The sequence below is a fragment of the Nothobranchius furzeri genome, chromosome 3, assembly GCF_043380555.1.
Source record: "Nothobranchius furzeri strain GRZ-AD chromosome 3, NfurGRZ-RIMD1, whole genome shotgun sequence".
NCBI classification, from domain to species: Eukaryota; Metazoa; Chordata; class Actinopteri; order Cyprinodontiformes; family Nothobranchiidae; genus Nothobranchius; species Nothobranchius furzeri.
The window spans coordinates 83,768,233-83,786,457 of NC_091743.1; the positions used below are offsets into that span (position 1 = coordinate 83,768,233).

The 18,225-nt window shown below is 44.6% G+C and overlaps 1 protein-coding gene across 1 annotated transcript; it reads right to left on the reverse strand.

The window, feature by feature from the left end:
* Positions 1-1,099: 1,099 nt before the first annotated feature.
* nab1b (NGFI-A binding protein 1b (EGR1 binding protein 1)) lies at positions 1,100-18,143 on the reverse strand. The gene is made up of 8 exons (XM_015958026.3): positions 17,919-18,143; positions 10,594-11,396; positions 10,384-10,517; positions 10,239-10,290; positions 6,388-6,507; positions 3,119-3,287; positions 1,507-1,662; positions 1,100-1,393 (listed from the first exon to the last, which is right to left on the reverse strand). The coding sequence occupies exons 2-8, from the start codon at positions 11,392-11,394 to the stop codon at positions 1,317-1,319; spliced, it is 1,509 nt and encodes a 502-aa protein (XP_015813512.3). The 5' UTR covers positions 11,395-11,396; positions 17,919-18,143; the 3' UTR covers positions 1,100-1,316.
* Positions 18,144-18,225: the final 82 nt, after the last annotated feature.

The following is an 18,225-nucleotide window of genomic DNA, read 5'->3' on the forward strand; positions in this document are numbered from 1 at the left end:
TGTTTTTCCGAGTTCTACCTTCTAGTCTTAACGAATTAGAAAAACATTAAAAATCCGTTATGGACGTTTTGATAATTTACTACCAGTGACTCTGAACTTCACCTAAATCACTTACAGTTTAGTGTCTTTAAGAAGGTTCTGGACAATTATAATCTTACCTGTTCCAAAAAGCTTTTTGAATGACCTTATTATGAAGAAATGATTAGCTCTGATCAGAGACAAGCTAGCTAAAGTGTGGCTAATTTCATTTTATAAACCTCTCCACTGCTGTTTCATGTTGCTGAGCTAGCTTAGCTCCACCGCAAACGCTCGCCACAAATAACCATAAAATTCATAATTATGGAATATAGAATACGTGTAAAGGCTCGTAAAAAGTTATTTCATGAACTGCTCTTACATTTATGACATAGCAGTAATCTTCGTTAGCGCTAGCACCACTGTGGTTAGCTTTTAACTTGCTAATATCGTCAGAATGATTCTCTGTTTCTACAAACTGAGGTTGTTCAAAGAGCTATCTACAACCGGTAAGATGTTAACTGTTCATCACTCTTCACAGGGACTCACTGGAGAAGTTCTAAACTATCACTTTAACAATATTAAGAAGAAGCCAATGGCTGCTTAAAGCTAAGCTAAGCCAAGAAACTAGAGTAAACTAGTTAGAAATGTTGGTAAATTAAAGGATTTCACCGCAAAACTCCAAGAAACACAACTAAACTAGGAGTAATGTAAAAAAAATTAAAGAAAGTGAATTTAGGTTTTAAACCAAAACTAATTTCCTTTTGTTCCGCTGACAACATCTCTGAGGTAACAGTTTGCTGCTTGAGATGGTTGCTATCCCTAACATGGCTACTAGACGTCAGTAATCATTGCACACTGTTCCTTAAAGAGATAAAACAGTTAGCCAGATTTACATCCACACAACCCAAGTTTCTACTCCCAAAGGCAGACAGGAGTTGAGAGTCAGCCCCGACTACCGTCTGTCCGCAGACAATAAAAAAATCAACTCCCAGGCAGAAGAACAGAGGTTACATAAGTCTGTAACAAATATCTGCTAAAGTACATCGACGCACAAAGACCCGTGAAGCACTGAGGGGCTTCTAGATGTGCTCTATTGGTGCTTTGGCAAATACTTTTAAAAACAAAGGAACAAAATAGATGACATCAAATAAAAATAAATGCTATTCGTGAGGCAACGTTGGTTGTTAAGGCTGTACTGTGGCTGTGCTTGCTTAGTATCTACTGATGGGTAATAACTGCATACTGTCAGGTGTGAGAAGAGCAAAGAGGGTGGGTTGATAGGGAGGAGGCAGGAGGCACTATGTGGAGTCTTCTGGCTCTGATTTGATAATCTTCTTCTCTGCGTTGCTGGATGCCCGCTGTGACGTCCCATTTTCTGGAGACGCAGATAAATAACAGCATCATCAGCAAACTGCTTTATAAAAACATACAAAACCAGAAGATGGGACTCGGAAGAGAACGTAAGAACTCCAAGTGGACGCCACTGACCTGTTGCTGGTATTTTGGTCTCATCTGTGTTGCTGTTGCTGCTGCTGTTATTGTGGTTATGATGACGCTTCAGCTCATTGGCTAGCTGCTTGCCCAATGGGAGGTCGCCTTCTTGCATGCTCTGACTGACCACTCGCAGGTTGATTGGTTGGTCCTCTAAAGACAAAACCACACAGACAACAACAGATGGTAAGTCTGTGGCTCTTAGCTCAGATTTAGTACTGTCTGTTTGAGAGCAGGAAGCTTTGGGGGAACATGCTACAACCGGCAAACGAGCAAAGACAGAAATCATAAACGACAGGAAAAAGTGCAAAAAAAAGAGGAAGAAAAGAAAGCAGAAGAGGGGGAGGAGTGAGAGAGCTAAACACAGAGTGAAAGAGACGCCCCCCTCTAGGCTTCTGGCTGGAGGTAAACAGGCGTGGGCGTGATAATTACAGGTGCATTGTGGGATTTGTGGGAACAGCGTTATAATGAGCTGTCAGGAGTGGGTGAGGGAAGAAAGGATGAAAATGAGATGAGGCCTGGAGGAGAAGTAAGATCCTAAATAATGATGCACTGTTTTTTCTTATCTCCCCCCCCCCCCCATCTTTCCATGATGAAAGATGGAAAAATGGGTGACAAGTTTCCATGGCTGAGTGAGGGAGAGCTACAACTTTAAAGGTGTAGCTCACTAAAACCATATTTTATTTATTATTTCTGATTATAACCGGTCACTCTGAGTTTTCATGCAGGCTGGGCATGAAAATAGTCTCCTACATGTATCTCCTGCATTAGCTTCTGATAGAAAACAGACAGTGAAACTCTAGAATTTGAAGATCCTGAAAGATCTACATCACACTGTCACTTAACATTCATGGACTCACCCATCTTGACCCACAACGTGAAAGGGTGTTGTTAGTTTAACATCCGGGGAACAGCAGAGAACGTCTTGATTAGTAGAAGCTAGCCATTAGCATTAGCAACTCCACCACATAGCAAAACTCCTCCAGGTTTATGTTATTTGTGGAGATAAAACATCAACGCTGCAAAGTAAACTGAGTTAGTGGTAAAGTTGTGTTGCTGTTAGCCAATCAGAGGTGAGATGTCTAAACGTCAGGAAATAAGACTCCAAATCTTGTCGTCTGAAGCTCTCTGGCAATCGTTAAGATCCTGAAGCAGGCGCACCAGGGCTTTTTGTAACCAGAGTACAACTTACACAGGATTAACTCCTACTAGAGACCACTGTAAATGTATTGGTTAAACAAGTGAACCACACCTTTAAGTGTTTACATCCACTCAACCACATCTTGTTGCTCTCAGGACACGAAATCAGTAAGTTAAACTCAGGGAAGCCCCAGGTTTAATAAAGTTCAGGTCCAGGATAGCTAGTTCCCTCTAAGGTTTCTTCTAATTGGAAACTGGCAACAGCAGAGCGACAAACACAACAACAAAGGCATTTAACGCCCCCTAGTGGCTGGTAGCAGGATGAGTATTTAGACCTGCCCCTTCTTTATAAATAACTGAGAAACAAATCATAAATTGGCTGAAAACAGCTTTTATTTTTTGTTAATTTCCGCCTAAAGAAACCATGTTTTTATGTATCATGAACAGTTTATGTCATAGATCAGTTTACCATGGCCATCTCTGCTGGTGTCAGCTGTGACTCCATTGGTGTTCTGGGCCTCGCTGAGGTACTTTAAGGCAGCGGGGGGGATCCTCCAGTCCAGAGCCTGCAGTCGCTCCTGGACAGCGGCGTCCTGCAGGATCTCCATCTGCCTCGCCAGAAGGCGCTCCAGCTGCATCTGATCAGCACAGATTTTAACAGGTTTTAGAAATAAACTCTAACTTCTGATGTCTGAAACAATCTGATGAGTAAAGAGTGGATTAAAACGCGCTGGCACTCATTAGCAACAACAGGTAGTGCAGGGGTGCCCAATCCTGGTCCTCAAGGGCCGGTATCCAGCTTGTTTTAGTTTTAACTCTAATTCAACACACCTGATTTCAATCAGCAGGTGATTAACAGGCTTCTGCAGAGCCTGATGAGATGCTGCACAGGTGATTCAACCAGTTAATCAAGTGTGTTGGAGCAGAAACACCACAAAACCTGCTGGAAACCGGCCCTCCAGGACCAGGATTGGGCACCCCTGAGGTAGTGGTTCCAGTTCAACTTCACCACCATTAAAACACCCAGAATGTGTCAGTTTTTCTTCTTTTTGTGCATAAATGTTATTCCTTTGTATTATAACGGTTCTAAATACAATTACAGGTCACTTTGGGACAAAACCAATCAGCACAACTAAAAAGACCAGACCTAATCCACAAACATTATTAAACTAATTGATTCGGTGAGCATTGACTCTGGGTAACTATCCGTTTGACTTGAGCTGCAGCTGAATCGTTTCAAGAATAAACTCAAAGTGAGCTTATTGTCAGTCACTGTCACTTTAAATCTCTGCAGGACGCGTTTCACATCCTCACACGGTGATCTGACGGCCCGCGGCTCCATTGCAGCCATGAAATCTCTTCTTCTCCTGAATGCGATTTATGAAAAATCACATCAGCATGACAAGTGTAGCTGCAACCACACAAGCACACGTGTGTGTGTGAGGAAGTGAAGAAGCACACGTGTTCCTGGGTAATGGGCTGTCAGAGAGCTCTCCTCCTACACTTCAGCTCTAATTAGGAATAAGCAGCAGCAGGAAGAGCTTGACTGGGATCAGACTGGATCCTGGTGCTGGTGAGGTTCTGCTGACTGGACGGCGTGTCTCAGAATCACATCTGATTAGAGATCTTTATTTACATCAAAAACTGGGAGAATAAACAGGTTTCATTCTTTAACTGAGAATTAGAAACTTAACTTTAGATCAAATAAACTGAGTCAGTATTTTATGTCTGATTTACCTTTTTGGTAACACTTTATAATAAGTGCACACTATTAAGCATTAGTTAATCATCAGTAAAGCATTGGTTAATGGTTATTTAAGCATTTGTAAAGCATCTGCAAAAACATGATCATAATTACTTAACGGCTTACAAGCACCACTATTAAGGCTTTATTCATGATGAAGAAGCTACTATGTCACACTTCTTATTCATGATGTTTCATGATCTATAAGTCATTGATAAATCATTTATAAACTCTGCTCTCCATCATTTACAAATGTTTAGTTTATAGTATTATATAGGGTATATTAACTATTTACTTACCCTTTACCAGTGGGGTTGTATACTGTTTTACATCATGAAAGGACTGGTTTGTAAATGATGGAGAGCAGAGTTTATAAATGATTTATCAATGACTTATAGATCATGAAACATCATGAATAAAAAGTGTGACATAGTAGCTTCTTCTTCATGAATAAAGCCTTAATAGTGGTGCTTGTAAGCCGTTAAGTAATTATGATCATGTTTTTGCAGATGCTTTACAAATGATTAAATAACCATTAACCAATGCTTTACTGATGATTAACTAATGCTTAATAGTGTGCACTTATTATAAAGTGTTACCGATTTGGTAATTGTTTCAAAATCCCTTGAGGCTCCCGCCATCCTTCTTGAGGTATTTTGTAATCTCGTGAATCCAACAAGACTTCAAAGGTCACGGTTTGCTTATGCAATCTTCCATTAAACCAAAAAGAAGGAAATCACGTTCCTATCGCTGTTGGATGCCATATATGATGTGTTTCTCACGTAAGTTTATATGAAATTGCATCAATGTATTACTTTTATTTTGAAAATAACTGGGGATTTTACACTGAAATTGTATGTGATTTCCTGTCAAGCCCAAAGGTAACTGCGGAAACTGACGTGTCCCAGAAGCGGCGTGCGGCAAAAATGGAACCTGATCCCATCTGTAGAGGCGCGGCGTGCCGCTTCTGGAATGCGCCTGAAAATTGCTGTCGCGGGTGGTCTGGAAGAGAGATGTGACGTTCACGAAGGACTCGCATCTTTGGAATGGGTTTTCAAAGTGAGCAATGAGAGCTGAGTCCCTGTAGAGCAGGGCTGTTCAGTTCCGAGCCTTGTGGACCGGTATCCAGCATGTTGTGTTAACCCTGCTTCAACACACCTGATTTTTTCATTCAGCAGGTGATTAACAGGCTTCTGCAGAGCCTGATGAGCTGCTGCACAGGTGACTCAACCACTGAATCAAGTGTGTTGGAGCAGAGAAACCACTAAAACATGCTGGATCCCGGCCCTCGAGGCCCGGAATTGAATAGCCCTGCTGTGGTGAGCCGTTTATCTTGTCTTCCAGTAACACGCCCTGATGCTTTCAGTGTGAACATAGCCTTTCTAATCTGTTTCTTTTTACTGTCTTTCTTTATTTAGCCAGGGTGAGTCCATGTGAGGTGAGCGGACTAAATCAACTAGTGCTGCTTGGAAATGACCAAATTCAGAGATCTTTAGAGATGCAAAATATTTTGCAGAAAATAATCAATAAAACTAAAATATAGAAACTTAAAATCTGCTTCAGCCGGATAAACAAATTACCGCCGACACCACCGGGAGTCTTACCCACGTCAGCACATGGCCAGACTAAAATTACAGACCAACACCTTAACCACTAGACTACTGAAGCAACACAGCAACAAACTTGCCTAAGATGCTCTTGTAGGCACGTTTTGTCGGACCAGGCATGGGCGGAGCTTCACTGAAAGCATTTTATTTTCGGGTATATATTCAGGCTGATGAAAATAACTCATATTTTAGATAAATTACATCTCGATAGTGCGGTTGAGCCAACTGTAATATTTTATCATATTGTGCCTGCCTTTGCACTCACAGGTTTAAAATAGCATGATATGGAAGCTTTAAGGCTTGGGGAAAACAAATGCCTCCTAATGGCTGGCTCTAAGCCCCACCCCCTCCATGTAAACCAATTAGAACAAATTCCTAACGTCCCACCTGTAAATTGCGTCCAACGGTTTCTTCTCCTTTAGACTTGGCACAGGCTAGCTGCTCCCTAAGCATCTCCTGCCTCATGTTGATGGCCTGCAGTGCCTCCTGGATGTCGAAAAAGTTCTCCTGAAGCAAAAATAAAATCACATTTATGTTTTTAGGTTTTAAATTAGTGTGTTATTGTCATGTTATGTTTCATTGTCTGGACGTTCAGATGCAGCAGAGCGACAGGCCAAAAGGTCTAATTTAATTCTTGAACACTTTAAGAGCAGCTGGAGTCAAAATGGTAAAATAAATTTAAAGAGCAAGTCACCCCAAATCAACAATTTTTTTTGCTGATAAACTATATAAACGAGTGTCTAATCATGCTGCAGACACGTGTATTCAATAATTTGGCTCTTCAGTGCATCTTATTTAAAATTTAAATGTTCTGCCTAAAACTGTCAGTGTTGTGCCGTCGTCAGATAAAAACTCTGCACTGCATTTGAATTCAAATCTACCACCGCTATTGGCTAAGAGGTATGGTATGATGTTAACTGGTACATTATGATGTCACAATGCCGTTGTGATCCTGTGTGTGTGTGTGTGTTTGTTAGCGGCTCTGCCCTCTCGGTCTGCCAGGCAACAGCATTTGTTGCATTTTTCAAACATGAAGTGGGAGTGAAGTAAGTTTCTAGTAGGGGCTGACTTGCTCTTTAAAGAAACATAAAACACAACAAACGTATGTTTCTGGGAGATCTGGGAGGTTAAAGGTCAAATGAGGGTAAACATTTTTAACTAAACTTTTAATTGAAAAAAATCTCCTAAAATGTGAATTAAGTACATTTCTAAAACTAGAAAATGAATCTTAAAGGCAGAAAATAGTTTATTTAAAGAGCAAGTCCAGCCCCTACCAAAGTTTTACTCCACTCACACTTCCTGTTTGAAAAATGCAACAGATGTGCCTAGAAGACCGAGAGGGCGGAGCCACTAACAAATACACACACACAGGCTCACAACGACATTGTGACATCATATGGTACCAGCTAACGTCCTAGGGTACCTCTTAGCCAATAGCAATGGCAGATTTAAATTCAAATGCAGTGCAGGGTTTTTACCTGACAACGGTACAACACCGACAGTTTTGGGCAGAACATTAATTTTTTAACTAAAATGCACTAAAGTGCAAAACTATTGACTACACGTGTCTGCAGCACGATTAGACACACATTTATAGTTTATCAGGAAAAAAAGTTGATTTGGGGGGTGACTTGCTCTTTAAACTCATTTTATAATTTAAACTACAGTTAGTGCTCTTTTATCCATTTAACTCAATTTATTGTCATGTACTTTTTTATTAACCTAAGATTTTCTTAAACTTAACTACACAGAATTTTTATTCAACGATTACAGAGAGAATTGGGGCCGCTGAAAAGAAAAAAGAAAGAAAAGCAAGATAATTCAGACTTTTTTTCTCAGATTTTTGCTTTTAATCTGAAAATTCTGACTTTTCTCTGAATTATTAAAGTCAGAGCTCTAAGAAATATGTCAGAATTATCTTTCTTTTGATTTTTTTTCTTTCCAGTGGCCCAAATCCTCTTCCACACATTTAAACTCCGCTTTTTGTTTTCAGAAACAAACACTAAACAAAGCTCTGACTGTGGTAAATTTCCAAACTTGTAGTCATTAATTCTTTTCTCTTTTTTAACGACACATTTATCTCCTGTGATCAATTTTGTGGTTTTTCTGCAGGGATTCCCGCTTTTCCTTATCTAGTGAGCAGGTTTTGGATCACCTGCGCCTCTCTGTCCCTGCAGAGCTCCCAATGACCACATGTTCTCCATCATCAGCTCAGACTCTGAGAGGAGCCATTCAGAGATGAGCCTCGGCCGAGTGGGTCGGGAGGACAAACGCTGAGAGATTTCTTTGTACTTTGTTCAGCGGCCACACGGCCCTGAGCTTTTATCTCATGAGGAACGTTCTGAGGAGCTTCGTGTGCCAGACCTGAGAGCTTCTACTCATCACGGATAAACTCAAGAGCTAAACTTTAGCATGTTTTCAAGTAAGCAGGAGATTTTTAAATACTGTTACTGAAATATGTAAAAAGGAAGAAATAAACAAGATGAACAAAACCTGCTAAAATTAAAGGGGCATTATGGAAGTTTGACAGCCAAAACATGTATAGAAATAATAAATGTCTTCTTCATACATTCTCCTGCAATGCCCTGGTCCTGTAGAATGAGCCCTGGCATTTTTACTGTGATTGCCTGTTTTTCTGTAAAATCACAGAAAAAGAGAGCTGCTCGGGTCGAGCAGGCTGCCTCATGCACGTTCACGCTCACTCCGGCTTTCCACGGGAGCCGTCAGCAGCACGTTACTGCAGCAGCACGTCATAGCTGCTGATAGGAACCGCTGTGGTCAACAGAACCTTTTCCACTGGAGCCGTCAGCAGCGCGAGTCGGCCGCGTCTCAGGAGCAGCATGTCGCGGCCTTTACGCGCCGGTTCCATTTTCTACGTGCGATGCCTCTGAAACGGGTCAAGTTCGACATTTTTGGGGAAGGAAAGACAGGAAATCAGACGCAGAAATGGAGCGAAGCTCCCGAGATTTTCAGAATAAAGAACATACTGCCTTCCGGTTGCTTTACTTTAAAAAAAGTTACTAACTGTGCGGCCCCGTGAGAAGTTATCACCTAGCTAGCGGTCTCCTTTGTTTTTCAGGTCCGTATTGGCGATTATAAAACGGACAGAACATAAAACACAAACCATGTTGTAGTTTTCTCCTGCTTGTTGTTGTGTTTACTGACGAAGTCACTCGTGTGACTTCGTGCTCGGTCAGTGACAGCTGCTCCCCTGCTGCTTCGCGTCTCGTGGGAAGGGCCAAGCAGCAGTTTACGTGAGCAAGACGTGCTGCTGCAGTAACGTGCTGCTGACGGCTCCCGTGGAAACCCGGGGTCAGGCATAGCCCGTAGCATTTGCTATCCGTAGCTTTAGCAGCAGAGAGAGAGGTAGTGCCAACTCAGCCACTTTGTCGCTGTTCCTAACACCTAGTGACAAAGCTAGCTACATTTCTGAGGACCCTTAGCTACTTTCTGTAGAACTTTCTTCTATTTCCTGCAAATTAGCAACAAACTAGCCATTTTCACTCCGAACCGTTCTTTGGTTTGACGCTGTTTCAGCTGTCATCAAGGATATAAATGTTACAGATACAAAGGATGTCACTGGCGCTTTAGCTCACCTAGTAAGACGTTGGACTCCCATGCAGAAGACCTGGGTTTGATTCTGGATGTGAACATAGTTTATTTAGAGTTTATTTTTTACATTAATGGTATATTTTTTTACAGTAAGATGCCCAAATTTTTATTTGAGACTCGCCGAACGGCATTGAATTCACAGATAAAAAAGATGTGGGTTCAACTTTCATTTTGGAACAATTTTTCAAGCAAGGGAAGGGAATGATCTGAGCATGCAGGAGGACTGACCCATCATAAACCTTTGTCGGCTGTGCTGAAGAGAAAGGTACAGAACCAAATTATTTAATTAATTAGCTGCGCGTTCTCCTGTCCTCTGTCCTCCGGGCCACACACACACACACACACACACGGGACTGTCTCGGCTGTTATTTTCGTTAAGGAGTGTGCACGTACAGCATGCGCGCCTCGTGCACGAGCCTCCTATTGAAGCTGCCGTTACGCTTTTGGCCTGAGGGGGCAATCGCGAGCACAAAAATTCAAAACTCCGTAAAGTCCCTTTAAGTTAGTAGATAATTTTTTTGTGTTTTTGAAGGAAATATCATCTAAATTGTTGCATACAAAAACAAGAAACATGATTTTAAATAATCACGATGAGTCTAAAAACCACTAAAGGGTGCACACATTACCTCTGTTTTGATTCTCTTAGGGGATGGTTCGTCTCTGTCTCCACACCGAGATCTGAGCAGAAAACACTTAAATTAATTTCTGTTCTTGACTAAAATGTTTAAAAAGGAACAGAGGCGTTGTGGGTGTAAACGGGACGGGTCGTACTTGCTGGTGCGGTACGTGTATTTGTAGGTGACCTCTCTGGAAATCTGCCGGGCGAGTCCGAACAGCTCGTCTCGGCGCGTCAGCAGAGCCATGTCCCTCATGCAGAGCTGGGCCGCAGCCTCGTTCACCGTCAGCTGCACAGCAATCACAAACCATTCAGATCCAACAGAAACTCCCAAACCTCAGTGGTTCTACGGAACCTCGTCGCACCTCGTGCAGCGTCAGGTGTTTGCCGTCCCGCCTCTTGGAGTCGAAGCGTCCATAGATGGCGCTGTACTTCCGGATCTCCTCCTCCCTGCGAGGGTCGTCGTCACTCATCTCAAAGATGTGTCCGATCATCTTCGCCAGCTTCTTGTTGTTCTTCAGCTGCTCTTTGACCTCAGCCAGGTCTGTTTTAGGAAGTCCAGGTGCCATTCTATCCACGCACTCCAGAACCGACTGAACAGCAGCAGCGTCCAATGCCTCTAAAGCATCTCTGGGAGAGGACGGTGAGCCCAGGTCCGACGGCGAAAGGCTGTGTTCACTGTCATTGCTGTGGCTCGACCAGAACCGAGCCTCGCTGCTTCCCTGCAGCGGGGACCCGGTGGACAGTTTGTCCCTGGCTACGTCCAGTTTGCCCGGGTCAGAGCAGGCAGCGGCGATGGCTTTGGTTATCTTTACGCTGGCAGTATTGGCCCGGTCCTGAGCGCTGAGCAGCGTGGGCGAGCCCTCGGGGAGCTTGTAGACTGGGATGCTGCAGACGGGCAGCGAGGTGAGCGGCTGGTTAAAGATGGCTGGGTTGGTGACCCAGTCTCGTAGCGCCTTCTGGAGGCGCCGGACGTGCAGCGGTTTGCTGGCCATCCCCACCAGGGCCATGATCTCTAGGAACTCCTCCTCCCCTGCTTCACACAGCTGCTGCACGTCATCGCCGCCCTGCTGGATGAAGGCCTCGTAGTAGTAGAGCAGGTTAGCCCGTTGCAGGATCCTGTAGAGCTGCAGCTCACCCAGAGTTCTGGGCAACACCGCCGCCATACCTGGGACAGGAAGACACAGGAACAGCTCAGATGTTAGCAAACAAACGGCAAACAACAGGAGCAGAGCTGAAGCACAGCAGAGAGGAAGGGGGAGGGGCTTAAGTACAAAAAACTAAACACTTTCCCTTGACTCCTGACTGAGCAGTCATGTTCTGCTGAACAACAAACGGTGATCAGAACTCCTCCGGTCTTTATGGAGAAGTCAGAAGTAGCTCATGTCTGAACTCATCAGTGAACACAAACCCTTTCCCTCTCTGCCTCTTCGCTAGCAAACACACTAAATGACCTACATTTGACCAGACTGTCATGATCCGCCCCGGCCTCCCTGACTGTGTCTCTCCTGCCTTGATTAACCTTATTGTTCTCACCTGTCCCTCGTTACTCTACCCAGGTGTTCCTGATTTCCCTGTGTATTTATACCTCCCTCCTTGTTGCTGTCTTCGTCGGATCATTGTTTGTTCATGCGTGTTTTGTCCCGTCTCTCCCGTTCCACCATTAAAGCATTTTTATTTTTTTCCATCCGTGCCTGCTTTCCTGCCTCCTGAACCCTCCATCACACTTGGTCTGCCATCTCCACCCTTATGCATCATGACACAGACAAGACAACAAAGACGCTTTTAATTAGCAAACACTACAAACTAACTCAGAACACACATGATTTATACAGATTTGGATATTTTACATTTTTGATCTTCGTCTTCGTCTTCGTCTTCCTCCGCTTATCCGGGTCCGGGTCGCGGGGGCAGCATCCCAATTAGGGAGCTCCAGGCCGTCCTCTCCCCGGCCTTGTCCACCAGCTCCTCCGGCAGGACCCCAAGGCGTTCCCGGACCAGACTGGAGATGTAACCTCTCCAACGTGTCCTGGGTCGACCCGGGGGCCTTCTGCCGGCAGGACATGCCCGAAACACCTCCCCGGGGAGGCGTCCAGGAGGCATCCTGACCAGATGCCCAAACCACCTCAACTGGCTCCTTTCGATCCGGAGGAGCAGCGGTTCTACTCCGAGTCCCTCTCGAATGTCCGAGCTCCTCACCCTATCTCTAAGGCTGAGCCCGGCCACCCTACGGAGGAAACTCATTCCGGCCGCTTGTATCCGCGATCTCGTTCTTTCGGTCATTACCCAAAGCTCATGACCATAGGTGAGGATTGGGACGTAGATCGACCGGTAAATCGAGAGCCTGGCTTTCTGGCTCAGCTCCCTCTTCCCCACGAAAGATCGGCTCAGCGTCCGCATCACTGCAGACGCCGAACCAATCCGCCTGTCGATCTCCCGATCCCTCCTACCCTCACTCGTGAACAAGACCCCGAGATACTTAAACTCCTCCACTTGAGGTAGGACCTCTCCCCCGACCCGGAAGTGGCAAGCCACCCTTTTCCGGTCGAGAACCATGGTCTCAGATTTGGAGGTGCTGATCCTCATCCCAGCCGCTTCACATTCGGCCGCGAACCTACCCAGCAAGAGCTGAAGGTCAGAGCTGGATGAAGCTAGGAGGACCACATCATCCGCAAAAAGCAGAGACGAGATTCTCCTGCCACCAAACTCGACACACTCCACACCACGGCTGCGTCTAGAAATTCTGTCCATAAAAGTGATGAACAGAACCGGTGACAAAGGGCAGCCCTGGCGGAGTCCAACCCTCACTGGGAACAGGTCCGACTTACTACCGGCTATGCGGACCAAACTCACGCTCCTCTGGTAAAGGGACTGAATGGCCCTTAACAGAAAGCCACCCACCCCATACTCCTGGAGCGTCCCCCACAGGGTGCCCCTGGGGACACGGTCATAAGCCTTCTCCAAATCCACAAAGCACATGTGGATTGGTTGGGCAAACTCCCATGCCCCCTCCATCACCCTTTGATCCAAAAACATTTTTATGTTTATGTTTGTTTATTTGGCAGACGCTTTTATCCAAAGCGACTTACAATCTATAACCTATAGGGCATGTTGTGATCTGTGGGGGAAACCGGAGAACCCGGAGGAAACCCACGCATGCACGGGGAGAACACGCAACTCCACGCAGAAAGGCCGCAGCCGAGTTTCGAACCTGCAACCTTCGTGCTACGAGGCAACAGTGCTAACCGCTGCGCCACCATGCAGCCAATAAACATTTTTGTCTAAAAGCCTTGATTTAAAGTTGAAAACGTGCCGTAAATGAGAGAACACGAACATGAAAATAGTCTCCTACGCCTATCTCCTAAATAAGCTAATGATAGACGGTGAAACTGTAGGATTAGAAAAGCCGGGCAGAGCTTTGTCACACTGTCACTTAATGTTCATGGCCTCACCCATCTTGACTCACAACGGGGAGGGCTGTTGCTGGTTTGGTTTACAGCAAAGATAAGATAATGTCCCAACTAGCAGAAGTTAGCCATTAGCATTAGCAACTCCACCACACAGCAGAACTCCTCCAGACTTGAGTTGTTTGTGGAGATTAAACATCAATGTCGCAGAGCAAACTGAGTCAGAGTTGTGTTGCTGTTGGCCAATCAGAGGTGAGATGTCCAAATATCAGGAGATAAGACTCCAAATCCTGCCGTCTGAAGCTCAACTCTGATGTGCCTCACTTCTAGTTCCTGAAACAGATGCGCCAGAGTTTTATTTCCCATAGCATTCATACCCATGAGAGACCTCTGCTAATGCATTGGTTAAACGAGAGCTCCGCACCTTTAATGAAAGCAGCTGCTTTTTGAGGCATTTTGTTTCACATCTAAAGAATTTTCTCATTTCAAACAAACACTTTATGTTAACTTTTCTGTTTGGAATGACGAAACACTCCGATGGGAGGAAAACATCCTCAGAAAGTCAAAATAAAGTCGGATTGTTTTGGTTTGACCTCAGTAGGACCACCACGCTCTGAGTGACCAAGAACATTCACTCATTTGCTGTTTTCTACCTAAAATCTCAGAAGTTATTTTCCCGTTGCTGTTCAGCTCTGAAAGTGTCTCATATTTCTCAGAGGAAACTTTTCAGCTTGTCCGTTTTCTCCTGACAGCCTGTCTCCTGAGTATTTATCGTCCTCTTCAGTCTCAATCCGTCCAAGCACGGGGACAATAACGTCCCAGGCTGACTCCTGTCATTTACCATCTTAGGCTGGGGCTTGTCTCTGACTCTCCCTACGAGGCCCTGCGGAGGCCCGGCTCACTGAGGAGTGGCAGTCAGCCGACCCAGATACTGGGAGGACCACATGCCTCTCTCCACCCCTGCAGGATGTGTAGGTGGTGGGCTCGCCTCGCCCAGAATAGGCGCGGAGAGCCAAGCAGGCGTCGACTCCTGACTGAGCTGGAAAACGACTGAGACAAAAGCCGCTGGAGACTAAAGTCGTCCTCTGAGCCAAGTCACAACCTTCAGATAAAGATATCCGACTGATGAGCTGGGTTTGGTTAGAGCTCTCACTAACTTTTTTTCTGTCTAAAATAAAGACTAATTTACCCAAATTTATTATCCAATTTGAATTTAAATATCTAAAATTTGTAATTTTCACATTGTTGTTAAAATATTTTACCTGAAAGAAGTTTTATGCCTGTAGTTCTCTTTTGAGGCATTTAGATCATAAAGAATGTCTTAAACCTGTGCTGGAACTTCAAAATAAAAGCCTTTCTGGTTTGGATTTTATGAGATTGATTACTACTGCAGGTCGGTGCAACGTCTCATTTAGCAGGAATATCAGAAAGAAAATAGGATCATAAAAAGCTCCTCGTTTCAATCCTGTGATGTTTCAAAATGAAATCCTAAATAAGGATGGCAGAATGAGGGCAAAATACACCGGAAGCATGGTTTGTGTAAAACAAAAACATACCTCAGTGTATCCGGCGATAACTTTTCCATAAAGTTCTAATTTTTAACATCAACACACACAAACTTCTTGTTTGACCTTCCAGGCTTCAGTTGCTCTTCGCTGCACTTGGAGCAGCTCAACTCAGTTACTGATGATTTCAACCGGTTTCTAGTCTCTAAAATGTGAACTCTGGATAATTTAGGTTTACAGGAGATGAAAACTTCTGCTGTAAAAAAATATATATATTGTTTTGAAGCTTGCAGCATTTACCAGTTTCCTTGTCCGGCGATCGGACCGCCAAGGCTCCCGCCTCGGTCTGCCACCCGATCCACACTGCACCAGACCCTTCATGTTTCTCCTGCTGGTGGTGGGTCCACAGTTGGTCTTGTTCACGAGTGAGGGTAGGAGGGATCGGGAGATCGACAGGCGGATTGGTTCAGCGTCTGCAGCGATGCGGACACTGAGCCGATCCGTCGTGGTGAAGAGGGAGCTGAGCCAGAAAGCCAGGCTCTCGATTTACCGGTCGATCTACGTCCCAATCCTCACCTATGGTCATGAGCTTTGGGTAATGACCGAAAGAACGAGATCGCGGATACAAGCGGCCGAAATGAGTTTCCTCCGTAGGGTGGCCGGGCTCAGCCTTAGAGATAGGGTGAGGAGCTCGGACATTTGGGAGGAACTCGGAGTAGAACCGCTGCTCCTCCGGATCAAAAGGAGTCAGTTGATGTGGTTTGGGCATTTGGTCAGGATGCCTCCTGGACGCCTCCCTGGGGAGGTGTTTCGGGCATGTCCTGCTGGCAGGAGGCCCCCCGGGTCGACCCAGGACACGTTGGAGAGGTTACATCTCCAATCTGGTCCGGGAACGCCTTGGGATCCTGCCGGAGGAGCTGGTGGAGGTGGCCGGGGAGAGGACGGTCTGGAGCTCCCTAGTTGGGATGCTGCCCCCGCGACCCGGACCCGGATAAGCGGAGGAAGACGACAACGACGGCTTGCAGCATTTAACCCAATTTTTTGGTTCCTCGTGATCGCTGTGGTGTACTTATGATTTTCGTGTTTTTGGTGTATTCATCTGTGTCCTATAGCTCTATGTTTTTTGTGTATGTGATTTTATTGTTTACTGTTTTAACTTTTTCTTGTTTTTTTTTTTTGCTCAGATGTATTTATTTGTTGTGATTGTTGCTCATTCACAACAACCTTTGTTGTCCATTGTTCTTACTGTTCAGCACTTCGGTTGATTTTATTGTGCACAAAATGCTCCATAAATAAATCTGGATTGGTAATCAAAGTAAACACTACTAAAGTTGTTGATTCAAGCGGCCCTGTTTAATGTGTTTTTGTTAAACTGGTATGACAAGCTGTGACCTTTGACCCTTCTTTGTTTGGATGCTCCTCACCTGTCACCAGATCAGAAAACTTCCAGATGGATGATATTCTACGCTCCATAAACCAGAGCATTGATTTGAAATTTGTGTTTTAATTAAAGTTTCAATAGAAAAAAGACTAATAGGATTGAAAGAAGTTCAAACAGCTCACGTGTTGTTGTGGAGTAACGTGGAAACAACAAAAGCAAGCAAAGAACAGGCGATCCTGAGGAGCCTTAATGAAGATGAGGTGGAAACAACACGAGACGTCACTAGTCAACGTTAGAGCAGACGATGTAAACATGTGGGCTTGTGGAGCTTCTTAAGGCGCTCTCGTCCTCCTCCGCTGGTTTAGGAGTAACTCAGAGGAGATAAAGGCTGATGATTCTGAGCTTAAGATGGTTTTTAGGGTTTTATTGGTGCATAAAGACGACTGCTGAGCTTCTCTGAAAAACAACTGAGATAAAACCTCTCATCTGCGCCGCTTAAATCCATTTCTGTCCACTAATACTTTTATTTTCTGTAAAAACCAATTATCTTTACAGTTGATGAAAAGCACAACAGAAATATGACATTTGGGGGCCTTACTCGTTTGGATTTGTAAAGTTTGACTCCCAGATGTTCCTTTGGAACACGAGCAGATGTTGCAGCGGGAAAAAGCAGAGTTTCTGGTTTGTTTTGTGATTTTTGAGGGAAAAACTAAACTAAAACAGTGTGAAGGAGGAATTTTGGGGTTTCCATCATCCAAACCTCCAGAAAACATTCAGAGGATTTATTTAAAATCTGAATCCCACTGCTAACTGGTTTCCAGCTCAACTAGTTTCTCTTAAGGACATGCTACTGCTGCTCATCCAGGAGCTCCCTCACGCCTGAGTCAGGACAGAATTCCCATTTTTCCTGAATGAGGGAGAATCCTGGAAGGCGCGTGAGGATGTGATGAACACAGACAAATCACATTCTGAGATTCCTTTCCTAAAACGTCTCTAGCAGATAAATACAGCACCAGTGTCCCCAGCTGGCAGAAAACATCCATTTAAACCAGAAATGAGGTGAGGATTCCTGCAGGAATTTGCTGACTAAATGATTAAAACTCTTAAAATCTTGCTGTGTTGTGTTAATAAACCATTGCCCAGGCCAGGAGGCTGACAACTGGACCTGCTGCTGCTGGTTTCACCCATTTCTGCTCTTTATGGGGAATAAAATGAGCTTTTCGCTGATTAATCCTGCAACACTTATCTTTCTGTGTCTGCTGGATAACACGATGTGCCAACTTTGTGTTTCATTCACATGATCTCCTACATTACCGTCACCTTATAATGGACCAGTCTGGGCTCTTCATAGCAGAGCCCAGCTCCATCGTGCTGAGTCCGGTTCTAATTTAACCTACCTGGTGAGTTGTTGGCCCCCTTCGGCGCGCTTTGGTCCAGATCCTTTCCGTTCCCCTCCTCCTTCCTCTTCAGTGTTTACCAACACAAATCGTTTGTTAGTTTGTGCAAAAAAATTAACAAATAAAGTAAAATCCCACAAAAACTAATTATTTCCACAGGAGGAGCGAGACAACCCTGATGTATGAGAAGAAAATGTAACTTCCAAAAACCAGAAAGCGTGATTTAGTCTGCCGGGACGGAGCGCCTCTCCTCTCCTCTCAAACTTTTCCTCCGTCTGCTGTTGAAGAAAAGGCAAGAAGGCGCAGA